This window comes from Panthera leo, chromosome B3, assembly GCF_018350215.1.
Source record: "Panthera leo isolate Ple1 chromosome B3, P.leo_Ple1_pat1.1, whole genome shotgun sequence".
Classification (NCBI taxonomy): Eukaryota; Metazoa; Chordata; class Mammalia; order Carnivora; family Felidae; genus Panthera; species Panthera leo.
The window spans coordinates 59,956,677-59,975,323 of NC_056684.1; the positions used below are offsets into that span (position 1 = coordinate 59,956,677).

The 18,647-nt window shown below is 38.7% G+C and overlaps 2 protein-coding genes across 3 annotated transcripts in view; one reads left to right on the plus strand and one right to left on the minus strand.

Annotated features, from left to right (window-relative positions):
• Window positions 1-12,093, minus strand: part of TMEM62 (transmembrane protein 62) — a 45,761-nt gene extending 33,668 nt beyond the window's left edge. Inside the window, exon 1 of one of the 2 annotated variants that reach the window (XM_042942247.1) lies at window positions 11,969-12,093. In XM_042942247.1, coding sequence (XP_042798181.1) covers window positions 11,969-11,994 — 26 coding nt within the window. In that variant the 5' untranslated portion in view covers window positions 11,995-12,093. Of the gene's footprint in view, window positions 1-11,937 lie in introns of both variants that reach the window. The other variant, XM_042942253.1, reaches the window with a different exon arrangement.
• Window positions 12,094-12,156: 63 nt separating this feature from the next.
• Window positions 12,157-18,647, plus strand: part of UBR1 (ubiquitin protein ligase E3 component n-recognin 1) — a 133,262-nt gene continuing 126,771 nt past the window's right edge. Inside the window, exon 1 of the mRNA XM_042942244.1 lies at window positions 12,157-12,329. Within this exon, the coding sequence (XP_042798178.1) occupies window positions 12,249-12,329 (81 nt within the window). The 5' untranslated portion in view covers window positions 12,157-12,248. The remainder of the gene's footprint in view (window positions 12,330-18,647) is intronic.

The following is an 18,647-nucleotide window of genomic DNA, read 5'->3' on the forward strand; positions in this document are numbered from 1 at the left end:
GCAGAAAATATAAAGAAACGTAAATGGCTAAAAAACCATGGTTCTTTATCTTAGAAACTTATGTAGGAGACAAAAATACACAAATAAGTTTAATATAAGACCAATATGCCATTTGGCACAAGAGACAGCCAGATATAAAAAGCTAGAGAAGGTTAAAACCAGTACAGATCACATCTTTGGAATCAGGAGGAGTTTAATTAAGGAAGTGGTATATAGAGGATGGATAGTATTTGAGTGGCAGAGATTGGGGGTGGGATGAGGAGAAGCACTTTCCACCAGGACCTAACATGAACCAAAGCATTAAGGTGAGAAAATGCAGGACAGCTTGAGGAGACAGTGAGTACTTCAGTCTGGGCTTGGGTATGCATAGAGGAATGGTAGTAATTGGACCAGACCTTTAGTTTGAGCCACATTTTAGAAGGCCTGTATAAATGTTGAGAGTGAAGATAGATCTGACAACAGCTTAGGGAACCGACTGGATAGAGGAGAGCTATGGCAGACAATCCTGTTAGAAGAATATTGGAATAATCTAGTGCTATGATCTGAATGTGTCCTCACAAAGTTTTTATGTTGAAATCTTAATACTCAATGTGATGGTATTTAGAGATAGGATCTGCCCTTGTGAACAGAATTAGTGCCCTTATAAAAGAGACTCTAGAGAGATCCCTCCCCCCTTCCACCATGTGAGGAGACAGTGAGAAGTCAGCAATCTACAACGTGGAAGAGAGCTTTACCAGAATCCAACCATGCTGGCACCTGATCTTAGACATCTAGCCTCCAGAACTGTGAGAAATAAACTTCTGTTTGCAACCCACCATTCTGTGATATTTTGTTTCGGCAGCCCAAATAGACCAAGATTGCAGGTACTGCATAATTATAAAGTCCTGAAGAAGGAAGATGGGAGAGTGACATTGAGATTAGAAAGGAAGCCTGGATGGCTCAGTCAGTTAAGCGTCAGCCTTCTCAGCCTTTGGCTCAGGTCATGATTTCATGGTTCATTAGGTAGAGGCCCGCATCAGACTTTGGGCTCACAGCTTAGAGCCTGGAGCCTGCTTCAGATTGTGTGTCTCCCTCTCTCTCGGCTCCTGTCAAACTTTCCCTCTGTCTCTCTCAAAAATAAATAAACATTTTAAAAGAAGGATCAGATGTAAAATAATTGTAAAGACAGAAGCTACAGAATTTGACAGGTGATTGGATATTTGAGGAGAGAAAAAGAGATAGTTAAAACTTAGTGTCCAAAATTTGGAACCCAAGTGACAAAAGAACTAGGGCTATGGTGTATATATGGACAGCACTGTCCATATGAATAAAGTTTTAGTTTTGTCTAATACTGCACTAGAAAAAAAAATCTGTATGGATATCTTTAAACCAAATTTGGAGGATATGGTTGAGATGATCTGATTTAAAACAAAGGCAATGTGGCATATAATATGGATTTGAAGAGACCTTGGAGGAACCTTAAAAATATGAGAATCAGGGGTGCCTGGGTGGCTCAGCAGGTTAAGCGTCTGACTTCGGCTCAGGTCATGATATCACAGTTTGTGAGTTCAAGCCCCGCGTCAGCTCTGTGCTGACAGCTCAGAGCCTGGAGCCAGCTTCAGATTCTGTGTGTGTGTCTCTCTCTCTGCCCCTCCCCTGCTGATGCTCTCTCTCTCTCTGTCTCAAAATAAATAAAGATTAATTTTTTTTAATATATGAGAATCATTTTCTAGAAATAGAATACAACAAGAAGCTATGTGATAGATGATAGGAACAGACCTGCTGTTAAGACATTTTGGACTGAGAAACTTGGTTTGAAGTCACAAAGGCCAGCGGTCTGGATTGCAGACACTGAATTGTCACCAAGCTGCTTCACTCACAGTGTTCAAAGTGAGTAGAAACAGGAATTATTAATTTAATGATGGTTAATGATTGTCCAAGGAAATACTGGTTTGACAGCTAATCACTACACATCATCATAAAAGGTGATTCTCAGTTCCTGTCAGTCAAAGGAGAAAGGTAGACTTCTTGTTATCTCATAAACAGAGCAAGTAGCATTTCACCATGAAAGCAAACTTTCCTAGAACTAAAGTCAAGGGGGAATGTATCACTTGGGCATTTCACAAACAATGTATATTGTCATCAATAGTCATAAATTGAACTATGTGATTCTCATAAACATAAGTTGTTGAAATTACCTTCAGATCACTACCCAAACTGAAACTCATTTCAGTACCCATTAAATATTAACTCTTCATCCTCCCTCCCCCACCCCTTAATATAATGTTTGGATACATGTTATAGCATGTGTCAGAATTTCCTTCCTTTTTAAAGCTGAATAATATTTCACTGTATGAAAATACCACATTTTCTTTATTCATTCATCTGTCGATGGTCATGTCGATTATTTCCATCTTTTGGCTATTGTGGACGCTGCTCCTATAATCATTAGCAGGTACCAGACAGTTTTTCAGCTTTTTAGGGAACACTACATTCACTCTTTAGAAAAACGAATTTGAGGATAATTTTATCTAGGTAGTTAAGGCTCTGCATAAGGAACCTGAAACTCCTGCAAAAGTAAGAAATCACAGATCAAGGAAATTCTCACACATGCTACAACATGGATGAGCCTTGAGAACATTATGCCAGTAAAATAAGCCAGTCACAAAGGACACATACTGTATGATTCCACCTACGTAAGGTACTGAGAGTAGTCAAATTCACAGACACAGAAAGTAGGATGGTGGCTGCCAAGGACTGGAAAGAGGGGGAAATGAGGAGTTAAAGTTTAATAGGTACAGATTTTCAGTTTTGCAAGATGAAAATGTTCTGGAGATGGATGGTGGTGATGGTTGCATAACAACATGAATGCACTTAATGCCACCACACAGCTAAAATATACACAATGTGCATTTAAAAATGACTAAATTGGTAAACTTTATGTTACATGTCTTTTACCACAATTTAAAAAATATAAATAAATACTAAGTTAAAAAATAAATGTGGGAAGCTTGATCTTAGGTTACTATTAAAATGATCACCACTTATAAGTCATTTTATGGTTGGGTAAAAGAAACAATGACCCTACAGCCACTTTGGAATGAGGCAATCACGGCAGGTTTGGATGACCTTAAATCTATGCTTCACATGTGTTTAAATGTATAACATGGATGGAGAAACAGTCATAAGATTGTCAGCTTTCAGATTCCTGGGATACAAGTGCTACTCTGCCATCCCTGCAATGAGGCATGAATCCATAAGCCTTAAAAAAAAAATGCTCAGGGTATGGGTGGCTCAGTTGGTTAAGTGTCTGACTTTTGATTTTAGCTCAGGTTTTTTTTTTTTAAGTTTATTGATTTCATGTAGTGGTATTTAGAGATGGGCTAATTAGAGATGTCTCTCTATTTAGAGAGACAGAGAACACGAGTGGGGGAGGGGCAGAGAGAGAGAATCCCAAGCAGTCTCTGCACCATCAGCACAGAGCCAGACTTGGGGCTTAAACCCATGAAACTAAGAGACCATGACCTGGGCTGAAATCAAGAGTTAGACACTTAACCAACTGAACCACACAGGTGCTCCAAGTTTATGTATTTTAAATGTATTATAAAATATTCTTCCTTTGACCTTTTTTCAACCATCTAAAAATGTTAAAAGTATTCTTAGCTTGAAGGCTGTATAAAAATAGACAGCAGGTGGATTTGGGGCCATATTCTGCTAACTCCTAGTACAGCTATTCTTTGCTTGCACAACTCATTTTCCTGCACTGATAAATTATCTTGATTTTTCTATGTGTTTGGTCTTCCACATTCTTATCACTAATTCAACCTTGAAGTCTTCAGCAGTTGTCTAAACCCCTACTTGCCACTTTTAAACTCTTGAAATATTGTGTCATTTTTTTTTTTTTCAGAGTCAGCTGCTCCCAGAGCTTTCTGACTTCTAAGCCACCCTGGTTGATCACCATGTCTGGTGCACAGCTTAACAGCTGTATCTGGTATCTGCTTTCACTCTGTGCCTAGAAATGGATTATTTTTGCTGTTATCTACTGCATTTCATGTATTGTTCATACTCATCTCATCTACCCTTTAATGCATGCAACCTTTGCCTAAACTTTTCTCTAAAGTGCCTAACACAGTGCCTAGAAAGACAATGCTTAAATATATATATTTATTTTTTACCATCATTTATTATTTATTTTAAAATAATTTTAAAAGAAGAAGATGCCCGGATAGAATATACAGATGGTTAGTAGGTTATATTGACAAGTGCTCAAGCCATGATGGGTCCAGCTTAGGTCCTTTTTCCAGAATTTACTCAGATGCTAGACAAATAAATTTGTTCTTGTCTATTTAATCTGTTCAGCAAAGCACTTGAACCCCAGTATTGTTGCAGTCTGCTGCAAACTGAGGCATACAACTCCTTCCACAGACTTGGTGGAAGGATCCACTTTGACTCTCCCCAAACCAGATTTTATTCTCCTGGTAGGTTGAACCATTTTCTGCATGTCTAAACGAAGTTCCTTCCATTGAGTATTCAGTCTCATTCCTTCTCAGTCATGTGCACATTTCCATATCCTGGCTCCTCTGTGAACAGTATGCTCCCTGGAGTTGTTATGGATCTTGACCCACATCCTGATTCTCTCTTCCTATTTGTACTACCTTTGACAAATTCTTTATCTGTATATTCCTCTTTTCCCAGACTTTCCTCCCTTCTACCAGGGCTAAAATGCTGTTGTGGTTGATCACCTGAACAGACAAGATCCTCTGACCAGCAGAGCCCTTAAATGAAACCTTTGGATCCAAGGCTGAGGGTGAACCCAAGATCCATGCCTATTTATGACCCCTAACCTAGGTCCAACTCAATTTGAACCAGCAATCTGAGTTTTACCCCAGAAATGACTCCCCAGGCATGGACATCCTTCTTTCTAAAATGAAGCTAACTGCTGTAAACTTAGGTCTTCAAGCCAATCCCAAAAATGAAATCTCTGAACCCAGGACCAATTTTTCTAAAACTGATGCTCAAGCCTCCAGTCTTGACTACTTTATCACATTCTCAGGCCCATTCCACTTCTAAAATAGGGCTGATCTCCCCACAACTGCAGGAATGACCTTAGTCCAAGACTGATAACTTCTGTCTTAACGAAGACTATCCCCTCTCCATCCTGGTTTTGACCCTAAAAACCCTAATGATCCCTGCTCCTCAGCTCAATGTGGGAGCCTCTTTTTTCAAGTATAATCTGCCCCCTACATGGGGTTGTCATGGTCCACAGACTTCCTGAGAGGACCAGAGAGCCCAGGCCCTTTCCTTAGCTCAGAAACCAGCACTCTTGGGACAGCTCCTTGTAAGTAGTAGGAGTAGAAACTTGAAGTCATAAGATGAGGACAGTGGTACCACTCTATAGTTTTTTTGTTGCTTGCTTCTTTAAAATTTATATGTCCTTTAGTAAGTGCAAAATCTTGGCTTTATATTGTTTTCTACACTAATCATGAGATAGTAGCCCAGACCCTCCTCTCTGAAGGGTCTGGGTTAACTTTTCCTCCAAAATACTCCAAAATAAACAATCATCAATCTAATCAATAAACATTCACCATATGGTAAATGCTTTTTCAAATTTACAGAAAGTATACTGAACTGTCTCTGAACATGCTTCATTTTACACCTATGTTCCAACACAGCAACATTCAAGTTGCTGCCATTTAAAAATCATGCTTGAGGGGTGCCTGGGTGGCTCAGTCAGTTCAGCATCTGACTTTGGCTCAGGTCACAATCTCATGGTTTGTGAGTTCGAGCCCCACGTTGGGATCTGTGCTGGCGGCTTGGAGGCTGAAGCCTGCTTCGATTTCTAGGTCTCCCTCTCTGTCTGCCCCTCCAGTGCTCATGCTCTGTCTCTCTTTCTCTCTCAAAAATAAATAAACATTAAAAAATAAAATAAATAAAAATCATGCTTGAGGGGCACCTGGGTGGCTCAGACGGCTGAGTGTTCGACTTCAGCTCAGGTCATGATCTCACAGTGGGTTCATGAGTTCGAGCCCCACATGGGGCTTGTTGCTGTCAGCCTGTCAGCACAGAGCCTGCCTCAGATCCTCTGTCCCCCTCTGCCTGCCCCTCCTCTGCTTGCACTCTCCCAAAAATAAACAAATATTAAAAAAGTAAATAAAAATCATTCTTGAGGGCTTCTCAATAGCTACATTTCCAACAGACCAAAGATTATGAAAATGATAGTCTCTAGTGTTAAAAAGGAAATATTTCTTGACAAAGAACATGCCAGGCCTAATTGAGACAATCCAGTAACTCCAGTCAATGAATTAGACAAATAAGACTAAGAATTGCCATAACATGTAAATGAAAGAATAACTGACATAAATGTGTGTATATATTAAGCACATAGGTTAAACTGAAGGTTTCTTTTTTGTAAAAGTTGTGAAATTGTTTTTGCAATTTTAGTAAGGTCATATCCCAGTTTCCTGTATTCTTTCGTTTAAAGGGCAGTGAAAGCACAGAGGGAACAATTCTGCCTGTTGGAAAATGAATCAGACAACTTCTCAGAGAAAGCTGATCCCTAAAGAATAAGCAGAAATCCCTTCATAGAAAGAGGTGTTGTGATGGGTGAGGGGGCATTCTAGGCCAATGGACTAACTGATGCAAAAGCAACGATGAGACTAAACGGTGTATATGGGAAATAACAGTGTAGATAGTTTAAGGTAAGAAGTGGCAAGGGGGATTAGACTAGCAAAAAGTGTTTCAAGACAGATTGAGAAGGGCTGTGAATGCCATGCTTAAGGGTTAAATTTTATTCTATAGGGTAGTCATCTAATTTACTTAAAAGAGTCGTATGACCAGGTTTATATTTACAAATATTTCTGGCAGGAAAACAAGGGATGAATATGAACAAGGGAGTGGAAATAAAGAGATCAGATAGGATGGTTGCTCTTCTCTAATCGGGATGAGGAATGTTAAGGATTTGTACCAGGTAGGAGGAATCATGTAGTCACTACTATCATCCCATATAAGAAAATATCCTAGAGAAAGAAGTCCATTAAAATAGAATCACTGAGGGTTTCCCAACTCTGATTGCTCATTAGGAGCACTTGGAAGAGGTTTTTTTTTTTTAAAAAACGATACTCAGGTCTTACTCCTAAGTAAATCAGAGTCACTAGAGTGATTAGAATTAGTATTAGAATTTGTTAAAAGTTCCAGGTGATCCTTATGTGTAAACAGGGTTGAAAACCTCCAGCACAACTCACAATGAGGAGTCTAAGGAACACATAGTTTTGAGTATGGCTGTCCTAATTAGGTCATCCTGGGGTTTTGAGAAAGCTAATCAATGTATATTAGTTGTTGATCATACTTCAAACAGTAAAATGACACCTGAAAAATGACCCTGCAACTTACTCACAAAAGTTATTTAGATGCCAATGCTAATTTAAAAAGAAATATGTATTTGCAGAAGAATCAAAGAAATTCATACTCCTGTTATAAAGTAGGTCAAGCCATACCTTGGTCTAGATCAGAAAAGAGCAATGATCATTCGTAAGTTTATATCTACTTTATAAAATCCCTATAAAATATTTAATATAAGTATACTAGAATGTAAAATGTGTGCCAGATACCTGATAATTTTGTTTATTTAATAATAAGCATTGCAATCACAACATATAAAGTGGTAAAAGAGACTCAAAAGGTTTGTTTTTTCAAAATGTTTTTTAATTGGAGTACAACAGTGAAGCGGTTAAGGACACAAATTTTGAAGCCAGATAGACCTTGATTTTGAATCCAGGTTTTGTCACTTAGTAATTGCAGGTTTAAACAAGCAATCTCACTTGTTCAAGATATAGTTTCCTTGTCTGTGCAGTGGTGATAATAGGAACTACATCACAGGATTGTTTCAGAGTTACACTTGAAAATGCACCTAAAGGCTTTAACAAAGTAGCTGACATTTCTATGTATGAGTCTTGGCTTCTGCACTGAAGGAACTAACATTAGACGAGGAAATTCAATAGGCCATGAAAAACTGCCTACATAAGGCACTATGTTATAAATAATTTAATAGTTAAATTTTGACTATTATTATTGAAAGGTTATCAGGGACTCAAAGATTCCACAGGAGGCAAGGAACAGGCTTAGAAAAAAAGCAGAAACCCAAGGAACTGCAGGAGGCACAACCGTCTTTTGGCAAGGATAGTCTGGGCATTGCTATCTTAGGATACCAGGCAGGAATGAATTCTAACCACATGTTTGGGGACACGGTTCCCTCCAACAAGACTTCCCACAATGGAAAGACCTTCTGCATCAAATAAAGAAAGTGCTACTGGATGCAGGACAGCCAGAAAACAAAAAACAAAACAAAACAAAAGAAAACAAAACAAAACATCCATCCTGAACACTAGCAGGCATTGTACTGAACACTACCAGTCATTGAGGGCTTTAGGTAAAGTGTCTCACTAATCTTCATAACCATTATATAAGGGAAATACTCTCATTACTACATCTATTTTACAGATGGGGAAACCAAGTCTCAGAGAAATTAATTTGCCTAAGGTCACACAACCCGCAAGTGCAAAAAAAGAAATTCAAATAGAAAGTTTGATTCTACAGGCTAGGAACTAGCCTATTATAGGTACTATAGGTACTACTAAAGCCTACTATAGGAACTATAGCTACTAGTTCCTCCAAGAGGAGGAAAAAACCCCACCATATCTGGCTAGATCAGGGAAGACATTATCAAGGAGTAGTTTTGAGCTGAATAGACTATTCATCCATCCATCCATCCATCCATCCATCCATCCATCCATCCAAGTATTTAGTATTTTACCTATCATAAGAAGTAGGCAGATAAAAATGTTTTACATAAGTACTAAATATTTATTGGAAGAAAAAATAGAAAATACAGTTAAGGAATAGGTAGAAAATTAGAATGCCCACATTTTTGCAACCAAAGGATAACCAAGAGTAATATTTTGGTGATTAGTATTCTTCATTAAATATCTAGAATCTTTTCTTACAAAATTAGAACCATATTATTTTAGTAACTTGCTTTTTCCACCCAACAATATATAGTGAATATCTTCCTAAGTCCATAAGACCACCTTTAGAACATTGGCTCTTAAATTGTATGGTCTCAGACACTACAACTGGTGACTCCAGGGGCGCCTGGATGGCTCAGTCAGTTAAGTGTCTGACTTTTCAATTCAGGTCATGACCTCATTGTTCGTGGAATTGAACCCTGCGTTGGGCTCTGTGCTGACAGCAAGGAGCCTACTTGGGATTCTCTCTCCTCCCTCTCTGCCCCTCCCCCATTCTCAAAAATAAACATTAAAAAAAATAACGATATCAACCCAATACATGTTAATATAAATAATATTTTTTAATGAAAAAGAAGTTTTCTAGAAGAAAAAATTACTGAAAGATATGGCAATGTTTTACATTTTTGAAAGTCTCTTTAATAAAGGGCAGCTGGATTCTCATAGCTGCTTCTGTGTTCAATCTATTGTGACACATTATTTTGGTTGAAGTATATGAAAAAAAATCTGGCCTCAGATGCATAGTTGGAAAGGAGAAGAGTATTTCAATGGCATTTTCATATAATTGTGGATATCCTTTGAAACCACAGCAAAACTGGGAAAATGGTAAATTAAAAAAAAAACAATTCAATGTGGAATGTAAAACCATATCAATTAAATTTTTGTACTCCGTAACATTAAATTCTATTGGTCTATTTAGCAATGTGAATGGATCTTTCACCCATTCTTTATAATACCCTGTGTTTGATATTTACAAGATTTTGGCTCAATGAGTTATACAGATCTTCCAAATGTCAATATATTCCATTATACATTGTCCAAAAAATCACGCATGTTAATATCACCAATTTCATTGGGACTTTGTCAAACTCGCAGTGGCAGATATGTTTTCCACAGAATGTTCCCTTGAAATCTCTACTAGTAAAATGGACAACAAAAATTGCTAATTGTTTTCCTTGAAGAGAAAAGCTTACTTATTCATATTTGAGAAAATGCCTGCCAAATATCTAAGTACCCGGGTACCTGTTACTTGTTAAGTTAATGGGTATTCCTTGTAAAAACTGGCTGGTTGACTTAGCAACTCAAGTGCTTCTCCTCAAGTCAACTATCATACTTTTGAACACAACAGAAAAGGTTTATGTGTGCTTCCCATTTCATCATACAGAATACTTAAAAGGGTTGAGATTTTGTAACATTTTTACTGCTCCATCAAGGACATTGGGAAACAGATTCTCCCCTCCACACACTTTTTTTTTTTTTTTTTTTTTTTACTGCAAGAGCATGGTAGTCAAGAAATTACTTCTAGATCACTTTGGTGACTTGAATTTGGTGCCACTGCTTTTTATTTTGTGCTAAGAGGCCAACAGTTTCACCCACCATTGCTTCTGCATCAGTTAGTACAAATATCACATGGCTTATAAAAAAAGAAGCACAAAACTTCTTTGTTATCACTATAGAAGTTACTATAAAAGTTTTCACCCCATCAGCTTCCTAAATTTGGGGAATTCCCAGGGAGTCTGTAGACCACACTTTGAGAATCAATGTTCTACAATACTTTTAATGGCTGCAGAGAATTACATTGTATGGAGTGACCAAAGTTTATTTAGCCAATGTCCTTTATTAAGAGCACCTGAGTTGTTTCTAAATTTTCTCCATTACCAGTAATGATGCAGTTTAAACTTCACTTGCATCCTGAATTAGATCTTTAGGATATGGCCTTAAAAATGGAATCACTGGGCCAAAGAGTATGCATTTAAGAAAAACTGGCTTCTGAACGTTGCTTTCTGTAGGCTTACTAATACACTTGTTTTTTATGTAACAATGAATATCCTTCCAGCTTACCAACATGGTGGTTATCTTTAAGAAAAAACAGGAACAGACCAACTTTACATCCAATAAATGGAATCCCATTTTGTTTAATTTGCATTTATTTGCTTACTTGTTAGGTTTTTTCATCTTTATACAAAATTAGTGAGTTGCATATTTATGTATTTTGCCTATTTTTGTATTGAAATAGTCTTCTTTGGGATTTTATCTGTTCGTCTGTCATGAATGTTGCAGGCTTTTCTTCCCAATTTTTGTTTACTTTTAACTTTGTGTAATTTATTTTTATATGTAAGTTTTAAATTTTGATTAAATTACCTATCAGTCTTTTTATATTTTCTGTCTTTGGTGTCATGCTTTAAAAAGCCTCCTCTGTCCTAATATTATACAAATATTTACGTTTTGTTTTTTACTTTTTTTTAGTAAACTTCAATTCATTAAGAATTATTTTGATATATATGATTTGAGGTAAAGATATGACTTAGCCTTTTCCCCAATAGTTAGCTTTTAATTCCTTCCAGCATGTTAGCTTTATCATTATTTTTCTCGTTGTTAAAATCGTATATTAAATCGTTAGTTTGTAAACAATTTAAAACAATACAGATGAAGTTAAAGTAGCTCTTGACTAAGTTCCTATCCTCAGAGCTATTATTAGTTCTTTCCTTTCAGGCTTTTCCCCTTGCATTTAAACGCACATAAGCACAAATATATAGTTTACGGCAACTTGGGTTCCCCCCCCCCCCCACTTCACTTAACTCATCTTTATCTTTCCACAAAAATCTACTTTGTTCTTTTTAACACCAACGTATGGTATTCCCTAACGCGGATGACCATGTTTATTTTGTCCTCCCTCTACGGCTAGACGACTACAAGGTTTCATTTTTTCGTTATTTCTTCACCCACCTCTCCCCAAAGCGGATGCGGCTTTAGCTTTCTTGTGCGCATGTGCAAGTGTCCATGGGCTACATTCCTAAACATGTAATAGCTTTGAGTACTTTCTCATTTTGTGGGTTCTGGGGAGCCACTGCGGGTACGGAGGGAGACAAACACACTCAGACCAACAACCTGGATAGAAAGAGACCTAGAACAGGTTCTCAGCCCCCTACAGTTTTCTTACTTTCAAAATGGACGCTGAATTTATTTTTTACCTCGTAGACGCAACAGTTCCCAGCATCGGAACCAGGTGCAAAACTATTCAGAGGCCAGGCACTACGACTAAGAAATTAGGAGAAGAAAAACCTCCAGCCCTAAGGTCCGTGACGCTTGCTTCCGGGAAGCGGACCGGAAGCCACGCCTCGATTCTGCGTCAAACCTGACTTCAGGGGCCGTCGTAAAAGTGTCGCCCGCCCCGTGTTTCTTGGACCGGCCACAGGTTTCCGCTTGTCTTCGGCCGGGGGTCTGGAACTGCGGGTGTCAGTTTCCCTCAAGATGGCGGACGAGGAGGCTGGGGGTGCGGAGAGGATGGAAGTCAGCACGGAGTTGCCCCAGACCCCTCAGCTCCTGGCATCTGTAAGTCCTTGTAGGCAAGTTCCTTTTGTCCCCCCCCAGTCCCTCCATACCGCGCTCAGGAGGATGTCGGGCTTCGCCCCTTATGGCGGCTCTGGAGAGGGGGAGTAGTATGGATTGATCTGGAAGGAAGCCATGGAATAAAAGTTAGTCATTACCCACATTCCTGCCGGCCAAGTCTACGGAGTATTATGACTTTGTCATTTATTAGTCGTGACGAGTTCAAGCATGTCTCTATCCTGAAGTAGAAATAACTGGTGATGCTATTAGATGCTCTGGTATGGGGGCTAAGACGGTATTGGAGGAAAAGCCATTTGCCGATGGACGCAGTGCCACCTTCTCTTGATGACAGAAATGCAGGACGCTGCACCTAATGTTATGTTTCACAGCTGGCTGGGTGGGGCCTGGTAATGGCAGGGAATGCTGTCAACTCATGTCAAGATACGGGGTGTAGGAACTGTGGTCCCTCATTCTAGTATCTTGAGAACCCCAGGCCTAACCCTCAGTGGAGGAACCCGTCATCTGTTCTTTCTAAAGGTGAAGAAGAAACTTCCAGACTTTTCAATACAGAGCACACCATTAATTAATTTCGCAATCCATATTTTGCCCTTGTATTTTGCCCTCACTGTCTCTGAGCAAATTTGAGTTAGCAGTCTGCCTACAGGGAGAAAGCAGATGAGGAGGATAGGAGATAGGTAACTATTAGGGAATATTCTGGATGTCTCTGAACATCTAGTGGGGAGCTAGACAGGGAATAACCAAATTTTGATCGATGCATGATGTTAACAGTTTTATCACTTTGTCTTTATTGCTGCACATAGAAAAGTGTAGGATATATACCTCTTTAAAAGTTCTTTGGTTTGTAGTTTTAATAAAAGCATTTTTTGGACTATTTAATCATGCAGACACTTAAGCATTGTTGTTTGAGAGAATTAAGTGAGCTCCAGAAATAAGAATCCACCGGAAGGACTGGAGCGACTGGCTGGGAGATAGAAACCAGGTAGGGAGGGAGTTGGAATAAGAGTTTGGTGACCAACTAGAGCAGTGCTTGCAACCATCCTCCACCTCAAATAGCAGTTCAACCTCACTTCACTGCTGGTGTTGAAGGAGGAAGCATCTCTTTGAGATGATAAGAAATGAGAAGGTAGGAAAAATTGAGAAGCAGCTGAAACATCTGGTCTTAATGGTAGCTTGTGCTTTTTTACCTCTTAGAAGGAGTACAGAAACTGGACAGAAGTGTTACTGTAATTTTGTATTGCCAAATGTTTTGCCAATGCTTTGATACACTAATTCTTCCAGTGGTATAGTAAAACCTCCTCAATCCAGACTCCACTTATTTGTAATTGGAGATTAGTACAGGAATCAAGCTAGAGTTATTTTGCAAATTCTGTACTTGAAGAAATACGAGATTTCTTGGGGGCAAGACTTTGGGTTTTGCAAAGCAGTAGGTAGATGCCAAGACAAGTGTAATAGCCTGAGGGAACTCACAGTTTAGTGACACAGATCAGACAAGTGTTCAAAGAATTTTAATACAAGACAGGGTGATCTAAGAGGGTCATCATATCTGGATGAAGACCAGATACTTTTTCCTTTCCTTTTCTTTTTAAAGCTACCGTCTTCATTTATTCTGACAGTAGAGTGAGATACTGGTCTTCCAGTTTACTATTTCTTTGCTGTTAAGTGAAAGAAGCCCAGAAATTCTTTAACATTTGAATCATTTTGTATTATAAACTACCATTGGGAGGCAAGGAAAACAAAAATAGTAAGTATGGGACAATTATAAGGTTTTAGAAATCTTACCAACTCCATTAGTCTTGTCCTTGGTTATACTTTGTTTTCTTTAAAAACAGCAACAACAACAAACAACAACAACAAAAAACCCCAAAACTTTCTTCTTAAACTCCAGATCATTTCTCTGTCCTATTGCTATGAAAAGCATGGAGGCTCTCAAATTCCTAATATCACCTAACATGCAATTAAGGTGAAATAATAGGTATGAATTATGGGGCATTTATAAAAGCCATTGCTTAAGAATCATTAAAGGAATTGATTTTTTAGGTCTGGGGTGGGGAATTTTCACAGCATACCCTCCTGATTCTGAAATCCTGGTCTGTGGGCCAGTCACACTTTGAGTAAGACTTAGCCAGACATGTGGAGATTGTCAGTATAGAGTTGACAGTTGAGATTGTGGGAAATGGAGATCTTTGAAGAGGAAAGTGTGTGTGTGTGTGTGTGTGTGTGTCTATGTGTGTCTGTGTGTGTCTGTGTGTACTTGTGCATATACACAGAGACAGACATGGAGGGGGAGAGGGAAAGGAGGGAGAAGGACTGGGGACAGGAATGATTGAATTTCAGGGATAGAAGATGGAGGAAGAACCAGAGAAAGATGTAAAAAGGAAACAACCAAGCAGGTAGGAGGTGAGAGTAGCATGGTGTCATAGGGTATAGTTTCTAGGAGAGGGTCGTTTATTGGGTTCAGAAGATAAGGACTGCGAAAAACTGGGAATTCAGAGAGTTGGTGGGATGGTCTGACAGAACTTCTGCCTTCTGTCTTCTTTGACTGGATTTTCTTTCTTAAGTCCATCTCAGATGTCTTCTAGCATGGTACTACCCTCTTTTCTTTTCCCTGTCTACACACTCAGCCTATGTGATTTTGTCCAGTTCTGTGGCTTTAAATACCATCGGTATGTGTTCAGTTCCCAAATTTATATCTCTAGGTCATCTCACTTCTGAGCTCCAGAATCACAAATCCAACTAACTGCCTACTTGATATATCCACTTGGATGTCTGATAAGTGTTTCAGACAGGGGGAGCAATTATGAAGCTACTGCTGTAACCCAAGCCTTAGCTGATGGTGGCATGTACTAGAGAGAGATATCGCTGAAGATAAAGAGAAGTAGATAGATTTGAGAGAGACTTTGGAAGTATGGTAGAAGCAAAAAGATTTGCTTATGGATATTAGGCCTGAGGATAAAAGGGAAGAAACAAATGATGTCTGGATCCTCAGTTTTTGGTTTAAGCATTCATGGCTGTGGCTGTGTCATATTCTGAGAGAAAGGACCAGGTTTGGGGAGGGGAAAAGACGGAGGCCAATCAAGAATTTTGTTCTCCCTGTCTCATGACACTTCCATAATAGCTCTTGAACACAAACAACTCTCTCTGTCTCCACTCCACCTCTCTAGTCCTATCACCATCTGTTGCCTAGGCAACTGCAGTGGCCTCTTAACTGATCTCTTTGCTTCCATTTCTGCCCTCTTCCAGTCTATTCTGCACAGATCAGCCAGAGTAATCTTTTTAGGACTAAATCAAATCATGTCAGTATTCTGCCTAAATCCTTCAATGGCTTCCCATTTTATTTGGAATAAAATGTGAACTCATTACAAGTTTTTCAGGACCATGTGTGATCTGGCCCCTACATCTTCCCCTCATTTCCTGTTATTTCTCCTCATTCACTATTAGCCACCCTGGCCTTTTAGTTTCTAAATCAAGCACAAGATCTATCTTCCTTCGGGGCCTGTGCTTTGCTTTTGTTGCTTACTGTTCTTTTTTCCTGGAGTGTTTTTCCTCTGTTTCTTCTTGATACTTACCAAGTCTAAAAGATAGGTTCCTCTTACCCTTGTCTCTCAAACCACCCTGTTTATTTCCTTACTGAACTTCCTATGATTTGCAATTAGTATGTTGTCTTTATTTACTTATTTGAATATCACTCCTATCTGAATGTAAGCTACATGAAGGCAAGGATTATGTCTGACTTGTTCACTGATATATCCCAGTATGTGCTCGAAATAGCAGACGTCTACATATTCTTAATGAATAACTGAGGATCAGCATCAGTGATTTGTTTTAACAAGATTGGTAGTGATTGGGGAGGGAGGTTGTGAATGGAGGATGGGGAGAAAAATGAAGGGGCATATTGGGGTGGTAGCTAATGTTAAAGTTTAGGCTGAATGTGGCAGGGAGAAGAGGGTGTAAGAAATGCCAAAGTAGGAATTCTGGGGGAATTGGTGGTATTTGAGGTATTAAAAGTTATGATGTTGACATAAGTGGAAGAACTGAACATTGTGCTCAGTAAGGGGTTTTGGAGTTTGAGAACATGGAGGTACATCAGGTTTTGTGATGGTAGAGCCAGGTTAGCTGAACCTCTGTGTGTTCCTAGGGCACACTTTTCATACTTCTGTTGCATGCAGCATGTCTCAGCCTATCCTCAGCATTGCCTGTTCAGTGTCTGTGTTTCCCTCTAGACCATAAACTCCTTGAGAGCATGAACTGTTTCTTGTTCACATCTGTATCTCCAGTACTAACACATTGCTTCAAAATTGTTTTTGATGCATGCATGCATGAATGAATGAATGAATGAATGAGAAGACATTAACTGAGGTGGAGCAGAGGTAGAGATAATAAGAGTTGAGGAGGTTAAGAGATAATGAGGCTAAAAGTTTAAAATTGAAAGGGAAATTTTTATTTCATTTTAATTTTTTTTTGAAAGGGGAATTTTTTAAATTAACATTGAGATATCCTTTATGTACAATAAAGTGATTCCATTGTAAGCATTTAGGTTGATGAGGCTTAACAAATGTACACACATGTGTAACTATTACTAAATTGGAATATAGAACATTTCCATTACTCCCAAAATTATATTGTCCCCAAATGGGGGGATTTTAGTTTTTTGTTTTTTTTTTTTTTTTACATCTAATATTGTTATGTTTGTGTAATAATCAGTATGAAAATCAAGGAAAAAATTATCCACAATCTCAAATGTGTGCTGAATCTTTAATTGATAACAATTTTTTTTTTTTTTTGATAGTTGACTTTAAAATACTGAGATGGGGTGCCTGGCTGGCTCAGTCTGAAGAGCATGTGACTCTTGATCTCAGGATTGTGAGTTTGAGCCCCAGATTGGATGGTAGATTACTTATGAAAATAGGAACCTTGGGGTGCCTGGGTGGCTCAGTTGGTTAAGCGTCCAACTCTTAGTTTCGGCTCAGGTGGTGATCTTGCAGTTGTGAGACTGAGCCCTGAGTCAGGCTCTGTACTGAGCATGGAGCCTGCTTGGGATTCTCTCTCCCTCTCTCTGCCCTTCCCCTCCCCTGCACTCTCACTTTCCCAAAATAAATAAATGAATACTAAAAAATAAAAAAAAGAAAAGTCTTTAAAAAATAAATAAAATACTGAGATAGTAGACGAAGGAATAAGAAGTTATATGTTCTTTTCAGTGGTGGTGATATTCCTTAGAAATTGGAATATCTATATCATTTTAGGCCACAGCATAGCTTTCTGTAGTTAAGACACATTTAGAAGGAGAAAACTAGGATGAAAACCAAGGTCTCTGGAGTTCTGACTGAAGGGCTTTGTCACCAGATCATAGCAGGGCATAGTGCCTGTTGTTTTTTTTATCACCATCTCCTAATTCTTATTGCAGGCAGTTAAGAAAATTGATTTTCGGTATCAGACTCTGTGAACTCAGACATGAAGCTGAGGCCTAAAACTGCAGGTCAGAGTGATCGATACAGTCCCACTACCTGTAATAGTCTAGAGAAGACTAGTAATTTAGTGTGGATAAGCTGGTGCTGATGATTGACTGCTTATGTTTAATAACAGACATCATCCTGCAAAATAAAGAGGGTTTTGTCCTCAATACTGCAGAGAGGGACTGGGTAGATATGTGTATAATCAGTAATGCATGATGAAGCAATGCAGTGTCCTGCCCATCCTCTCTTCATGTGGGATTATTTCAGATTTCCCTTGCCATCATTTTACCCATTTTCTACAAGTGTTAATTATACACTGTGCTCTATGAAAGTTTTCTTTAGGCTTTTAACTCATTGCCTCAGATGACTTAAGACAAAATATTAAGACCTCTTTAGTCCTGGGTAATTTACTATGAACTCCTATGTGTTCTTTTAAGGTATTCTGAATTAACATGCCTCCTGTTGAAGAAACAATTGTTATTTGATGAGTTCTTTTTTTTTTTTTTAAAGCATTTGTATACTTTTTTTTTTTAAGTGTATGTATATACTTTTGAGGGGCGTGAGGGGTTGAGAGAGAGGGAGAATCCCAAGCTGACTTCATGCTGTCAGTGCAGAGCCCAATGTGGGGCTCCATCTCACAAACTGTGAGATCATGACCTTAGCCGAAATCAAGAGCCAGACACTTAATGAACTGAGCCACCCAGGTGCCTCTGGTGCAGCAGTTTTTTAAATGTTAAGTTGTACCCTATAATAAGTTAAGTGCTTATGGAAATATGCTGTACTAAATAAATGTTACTGAATGACTCTGGAAGAGTTATTGTGCTTCCTTAAGTGCCTCCTTGCTGTCTGG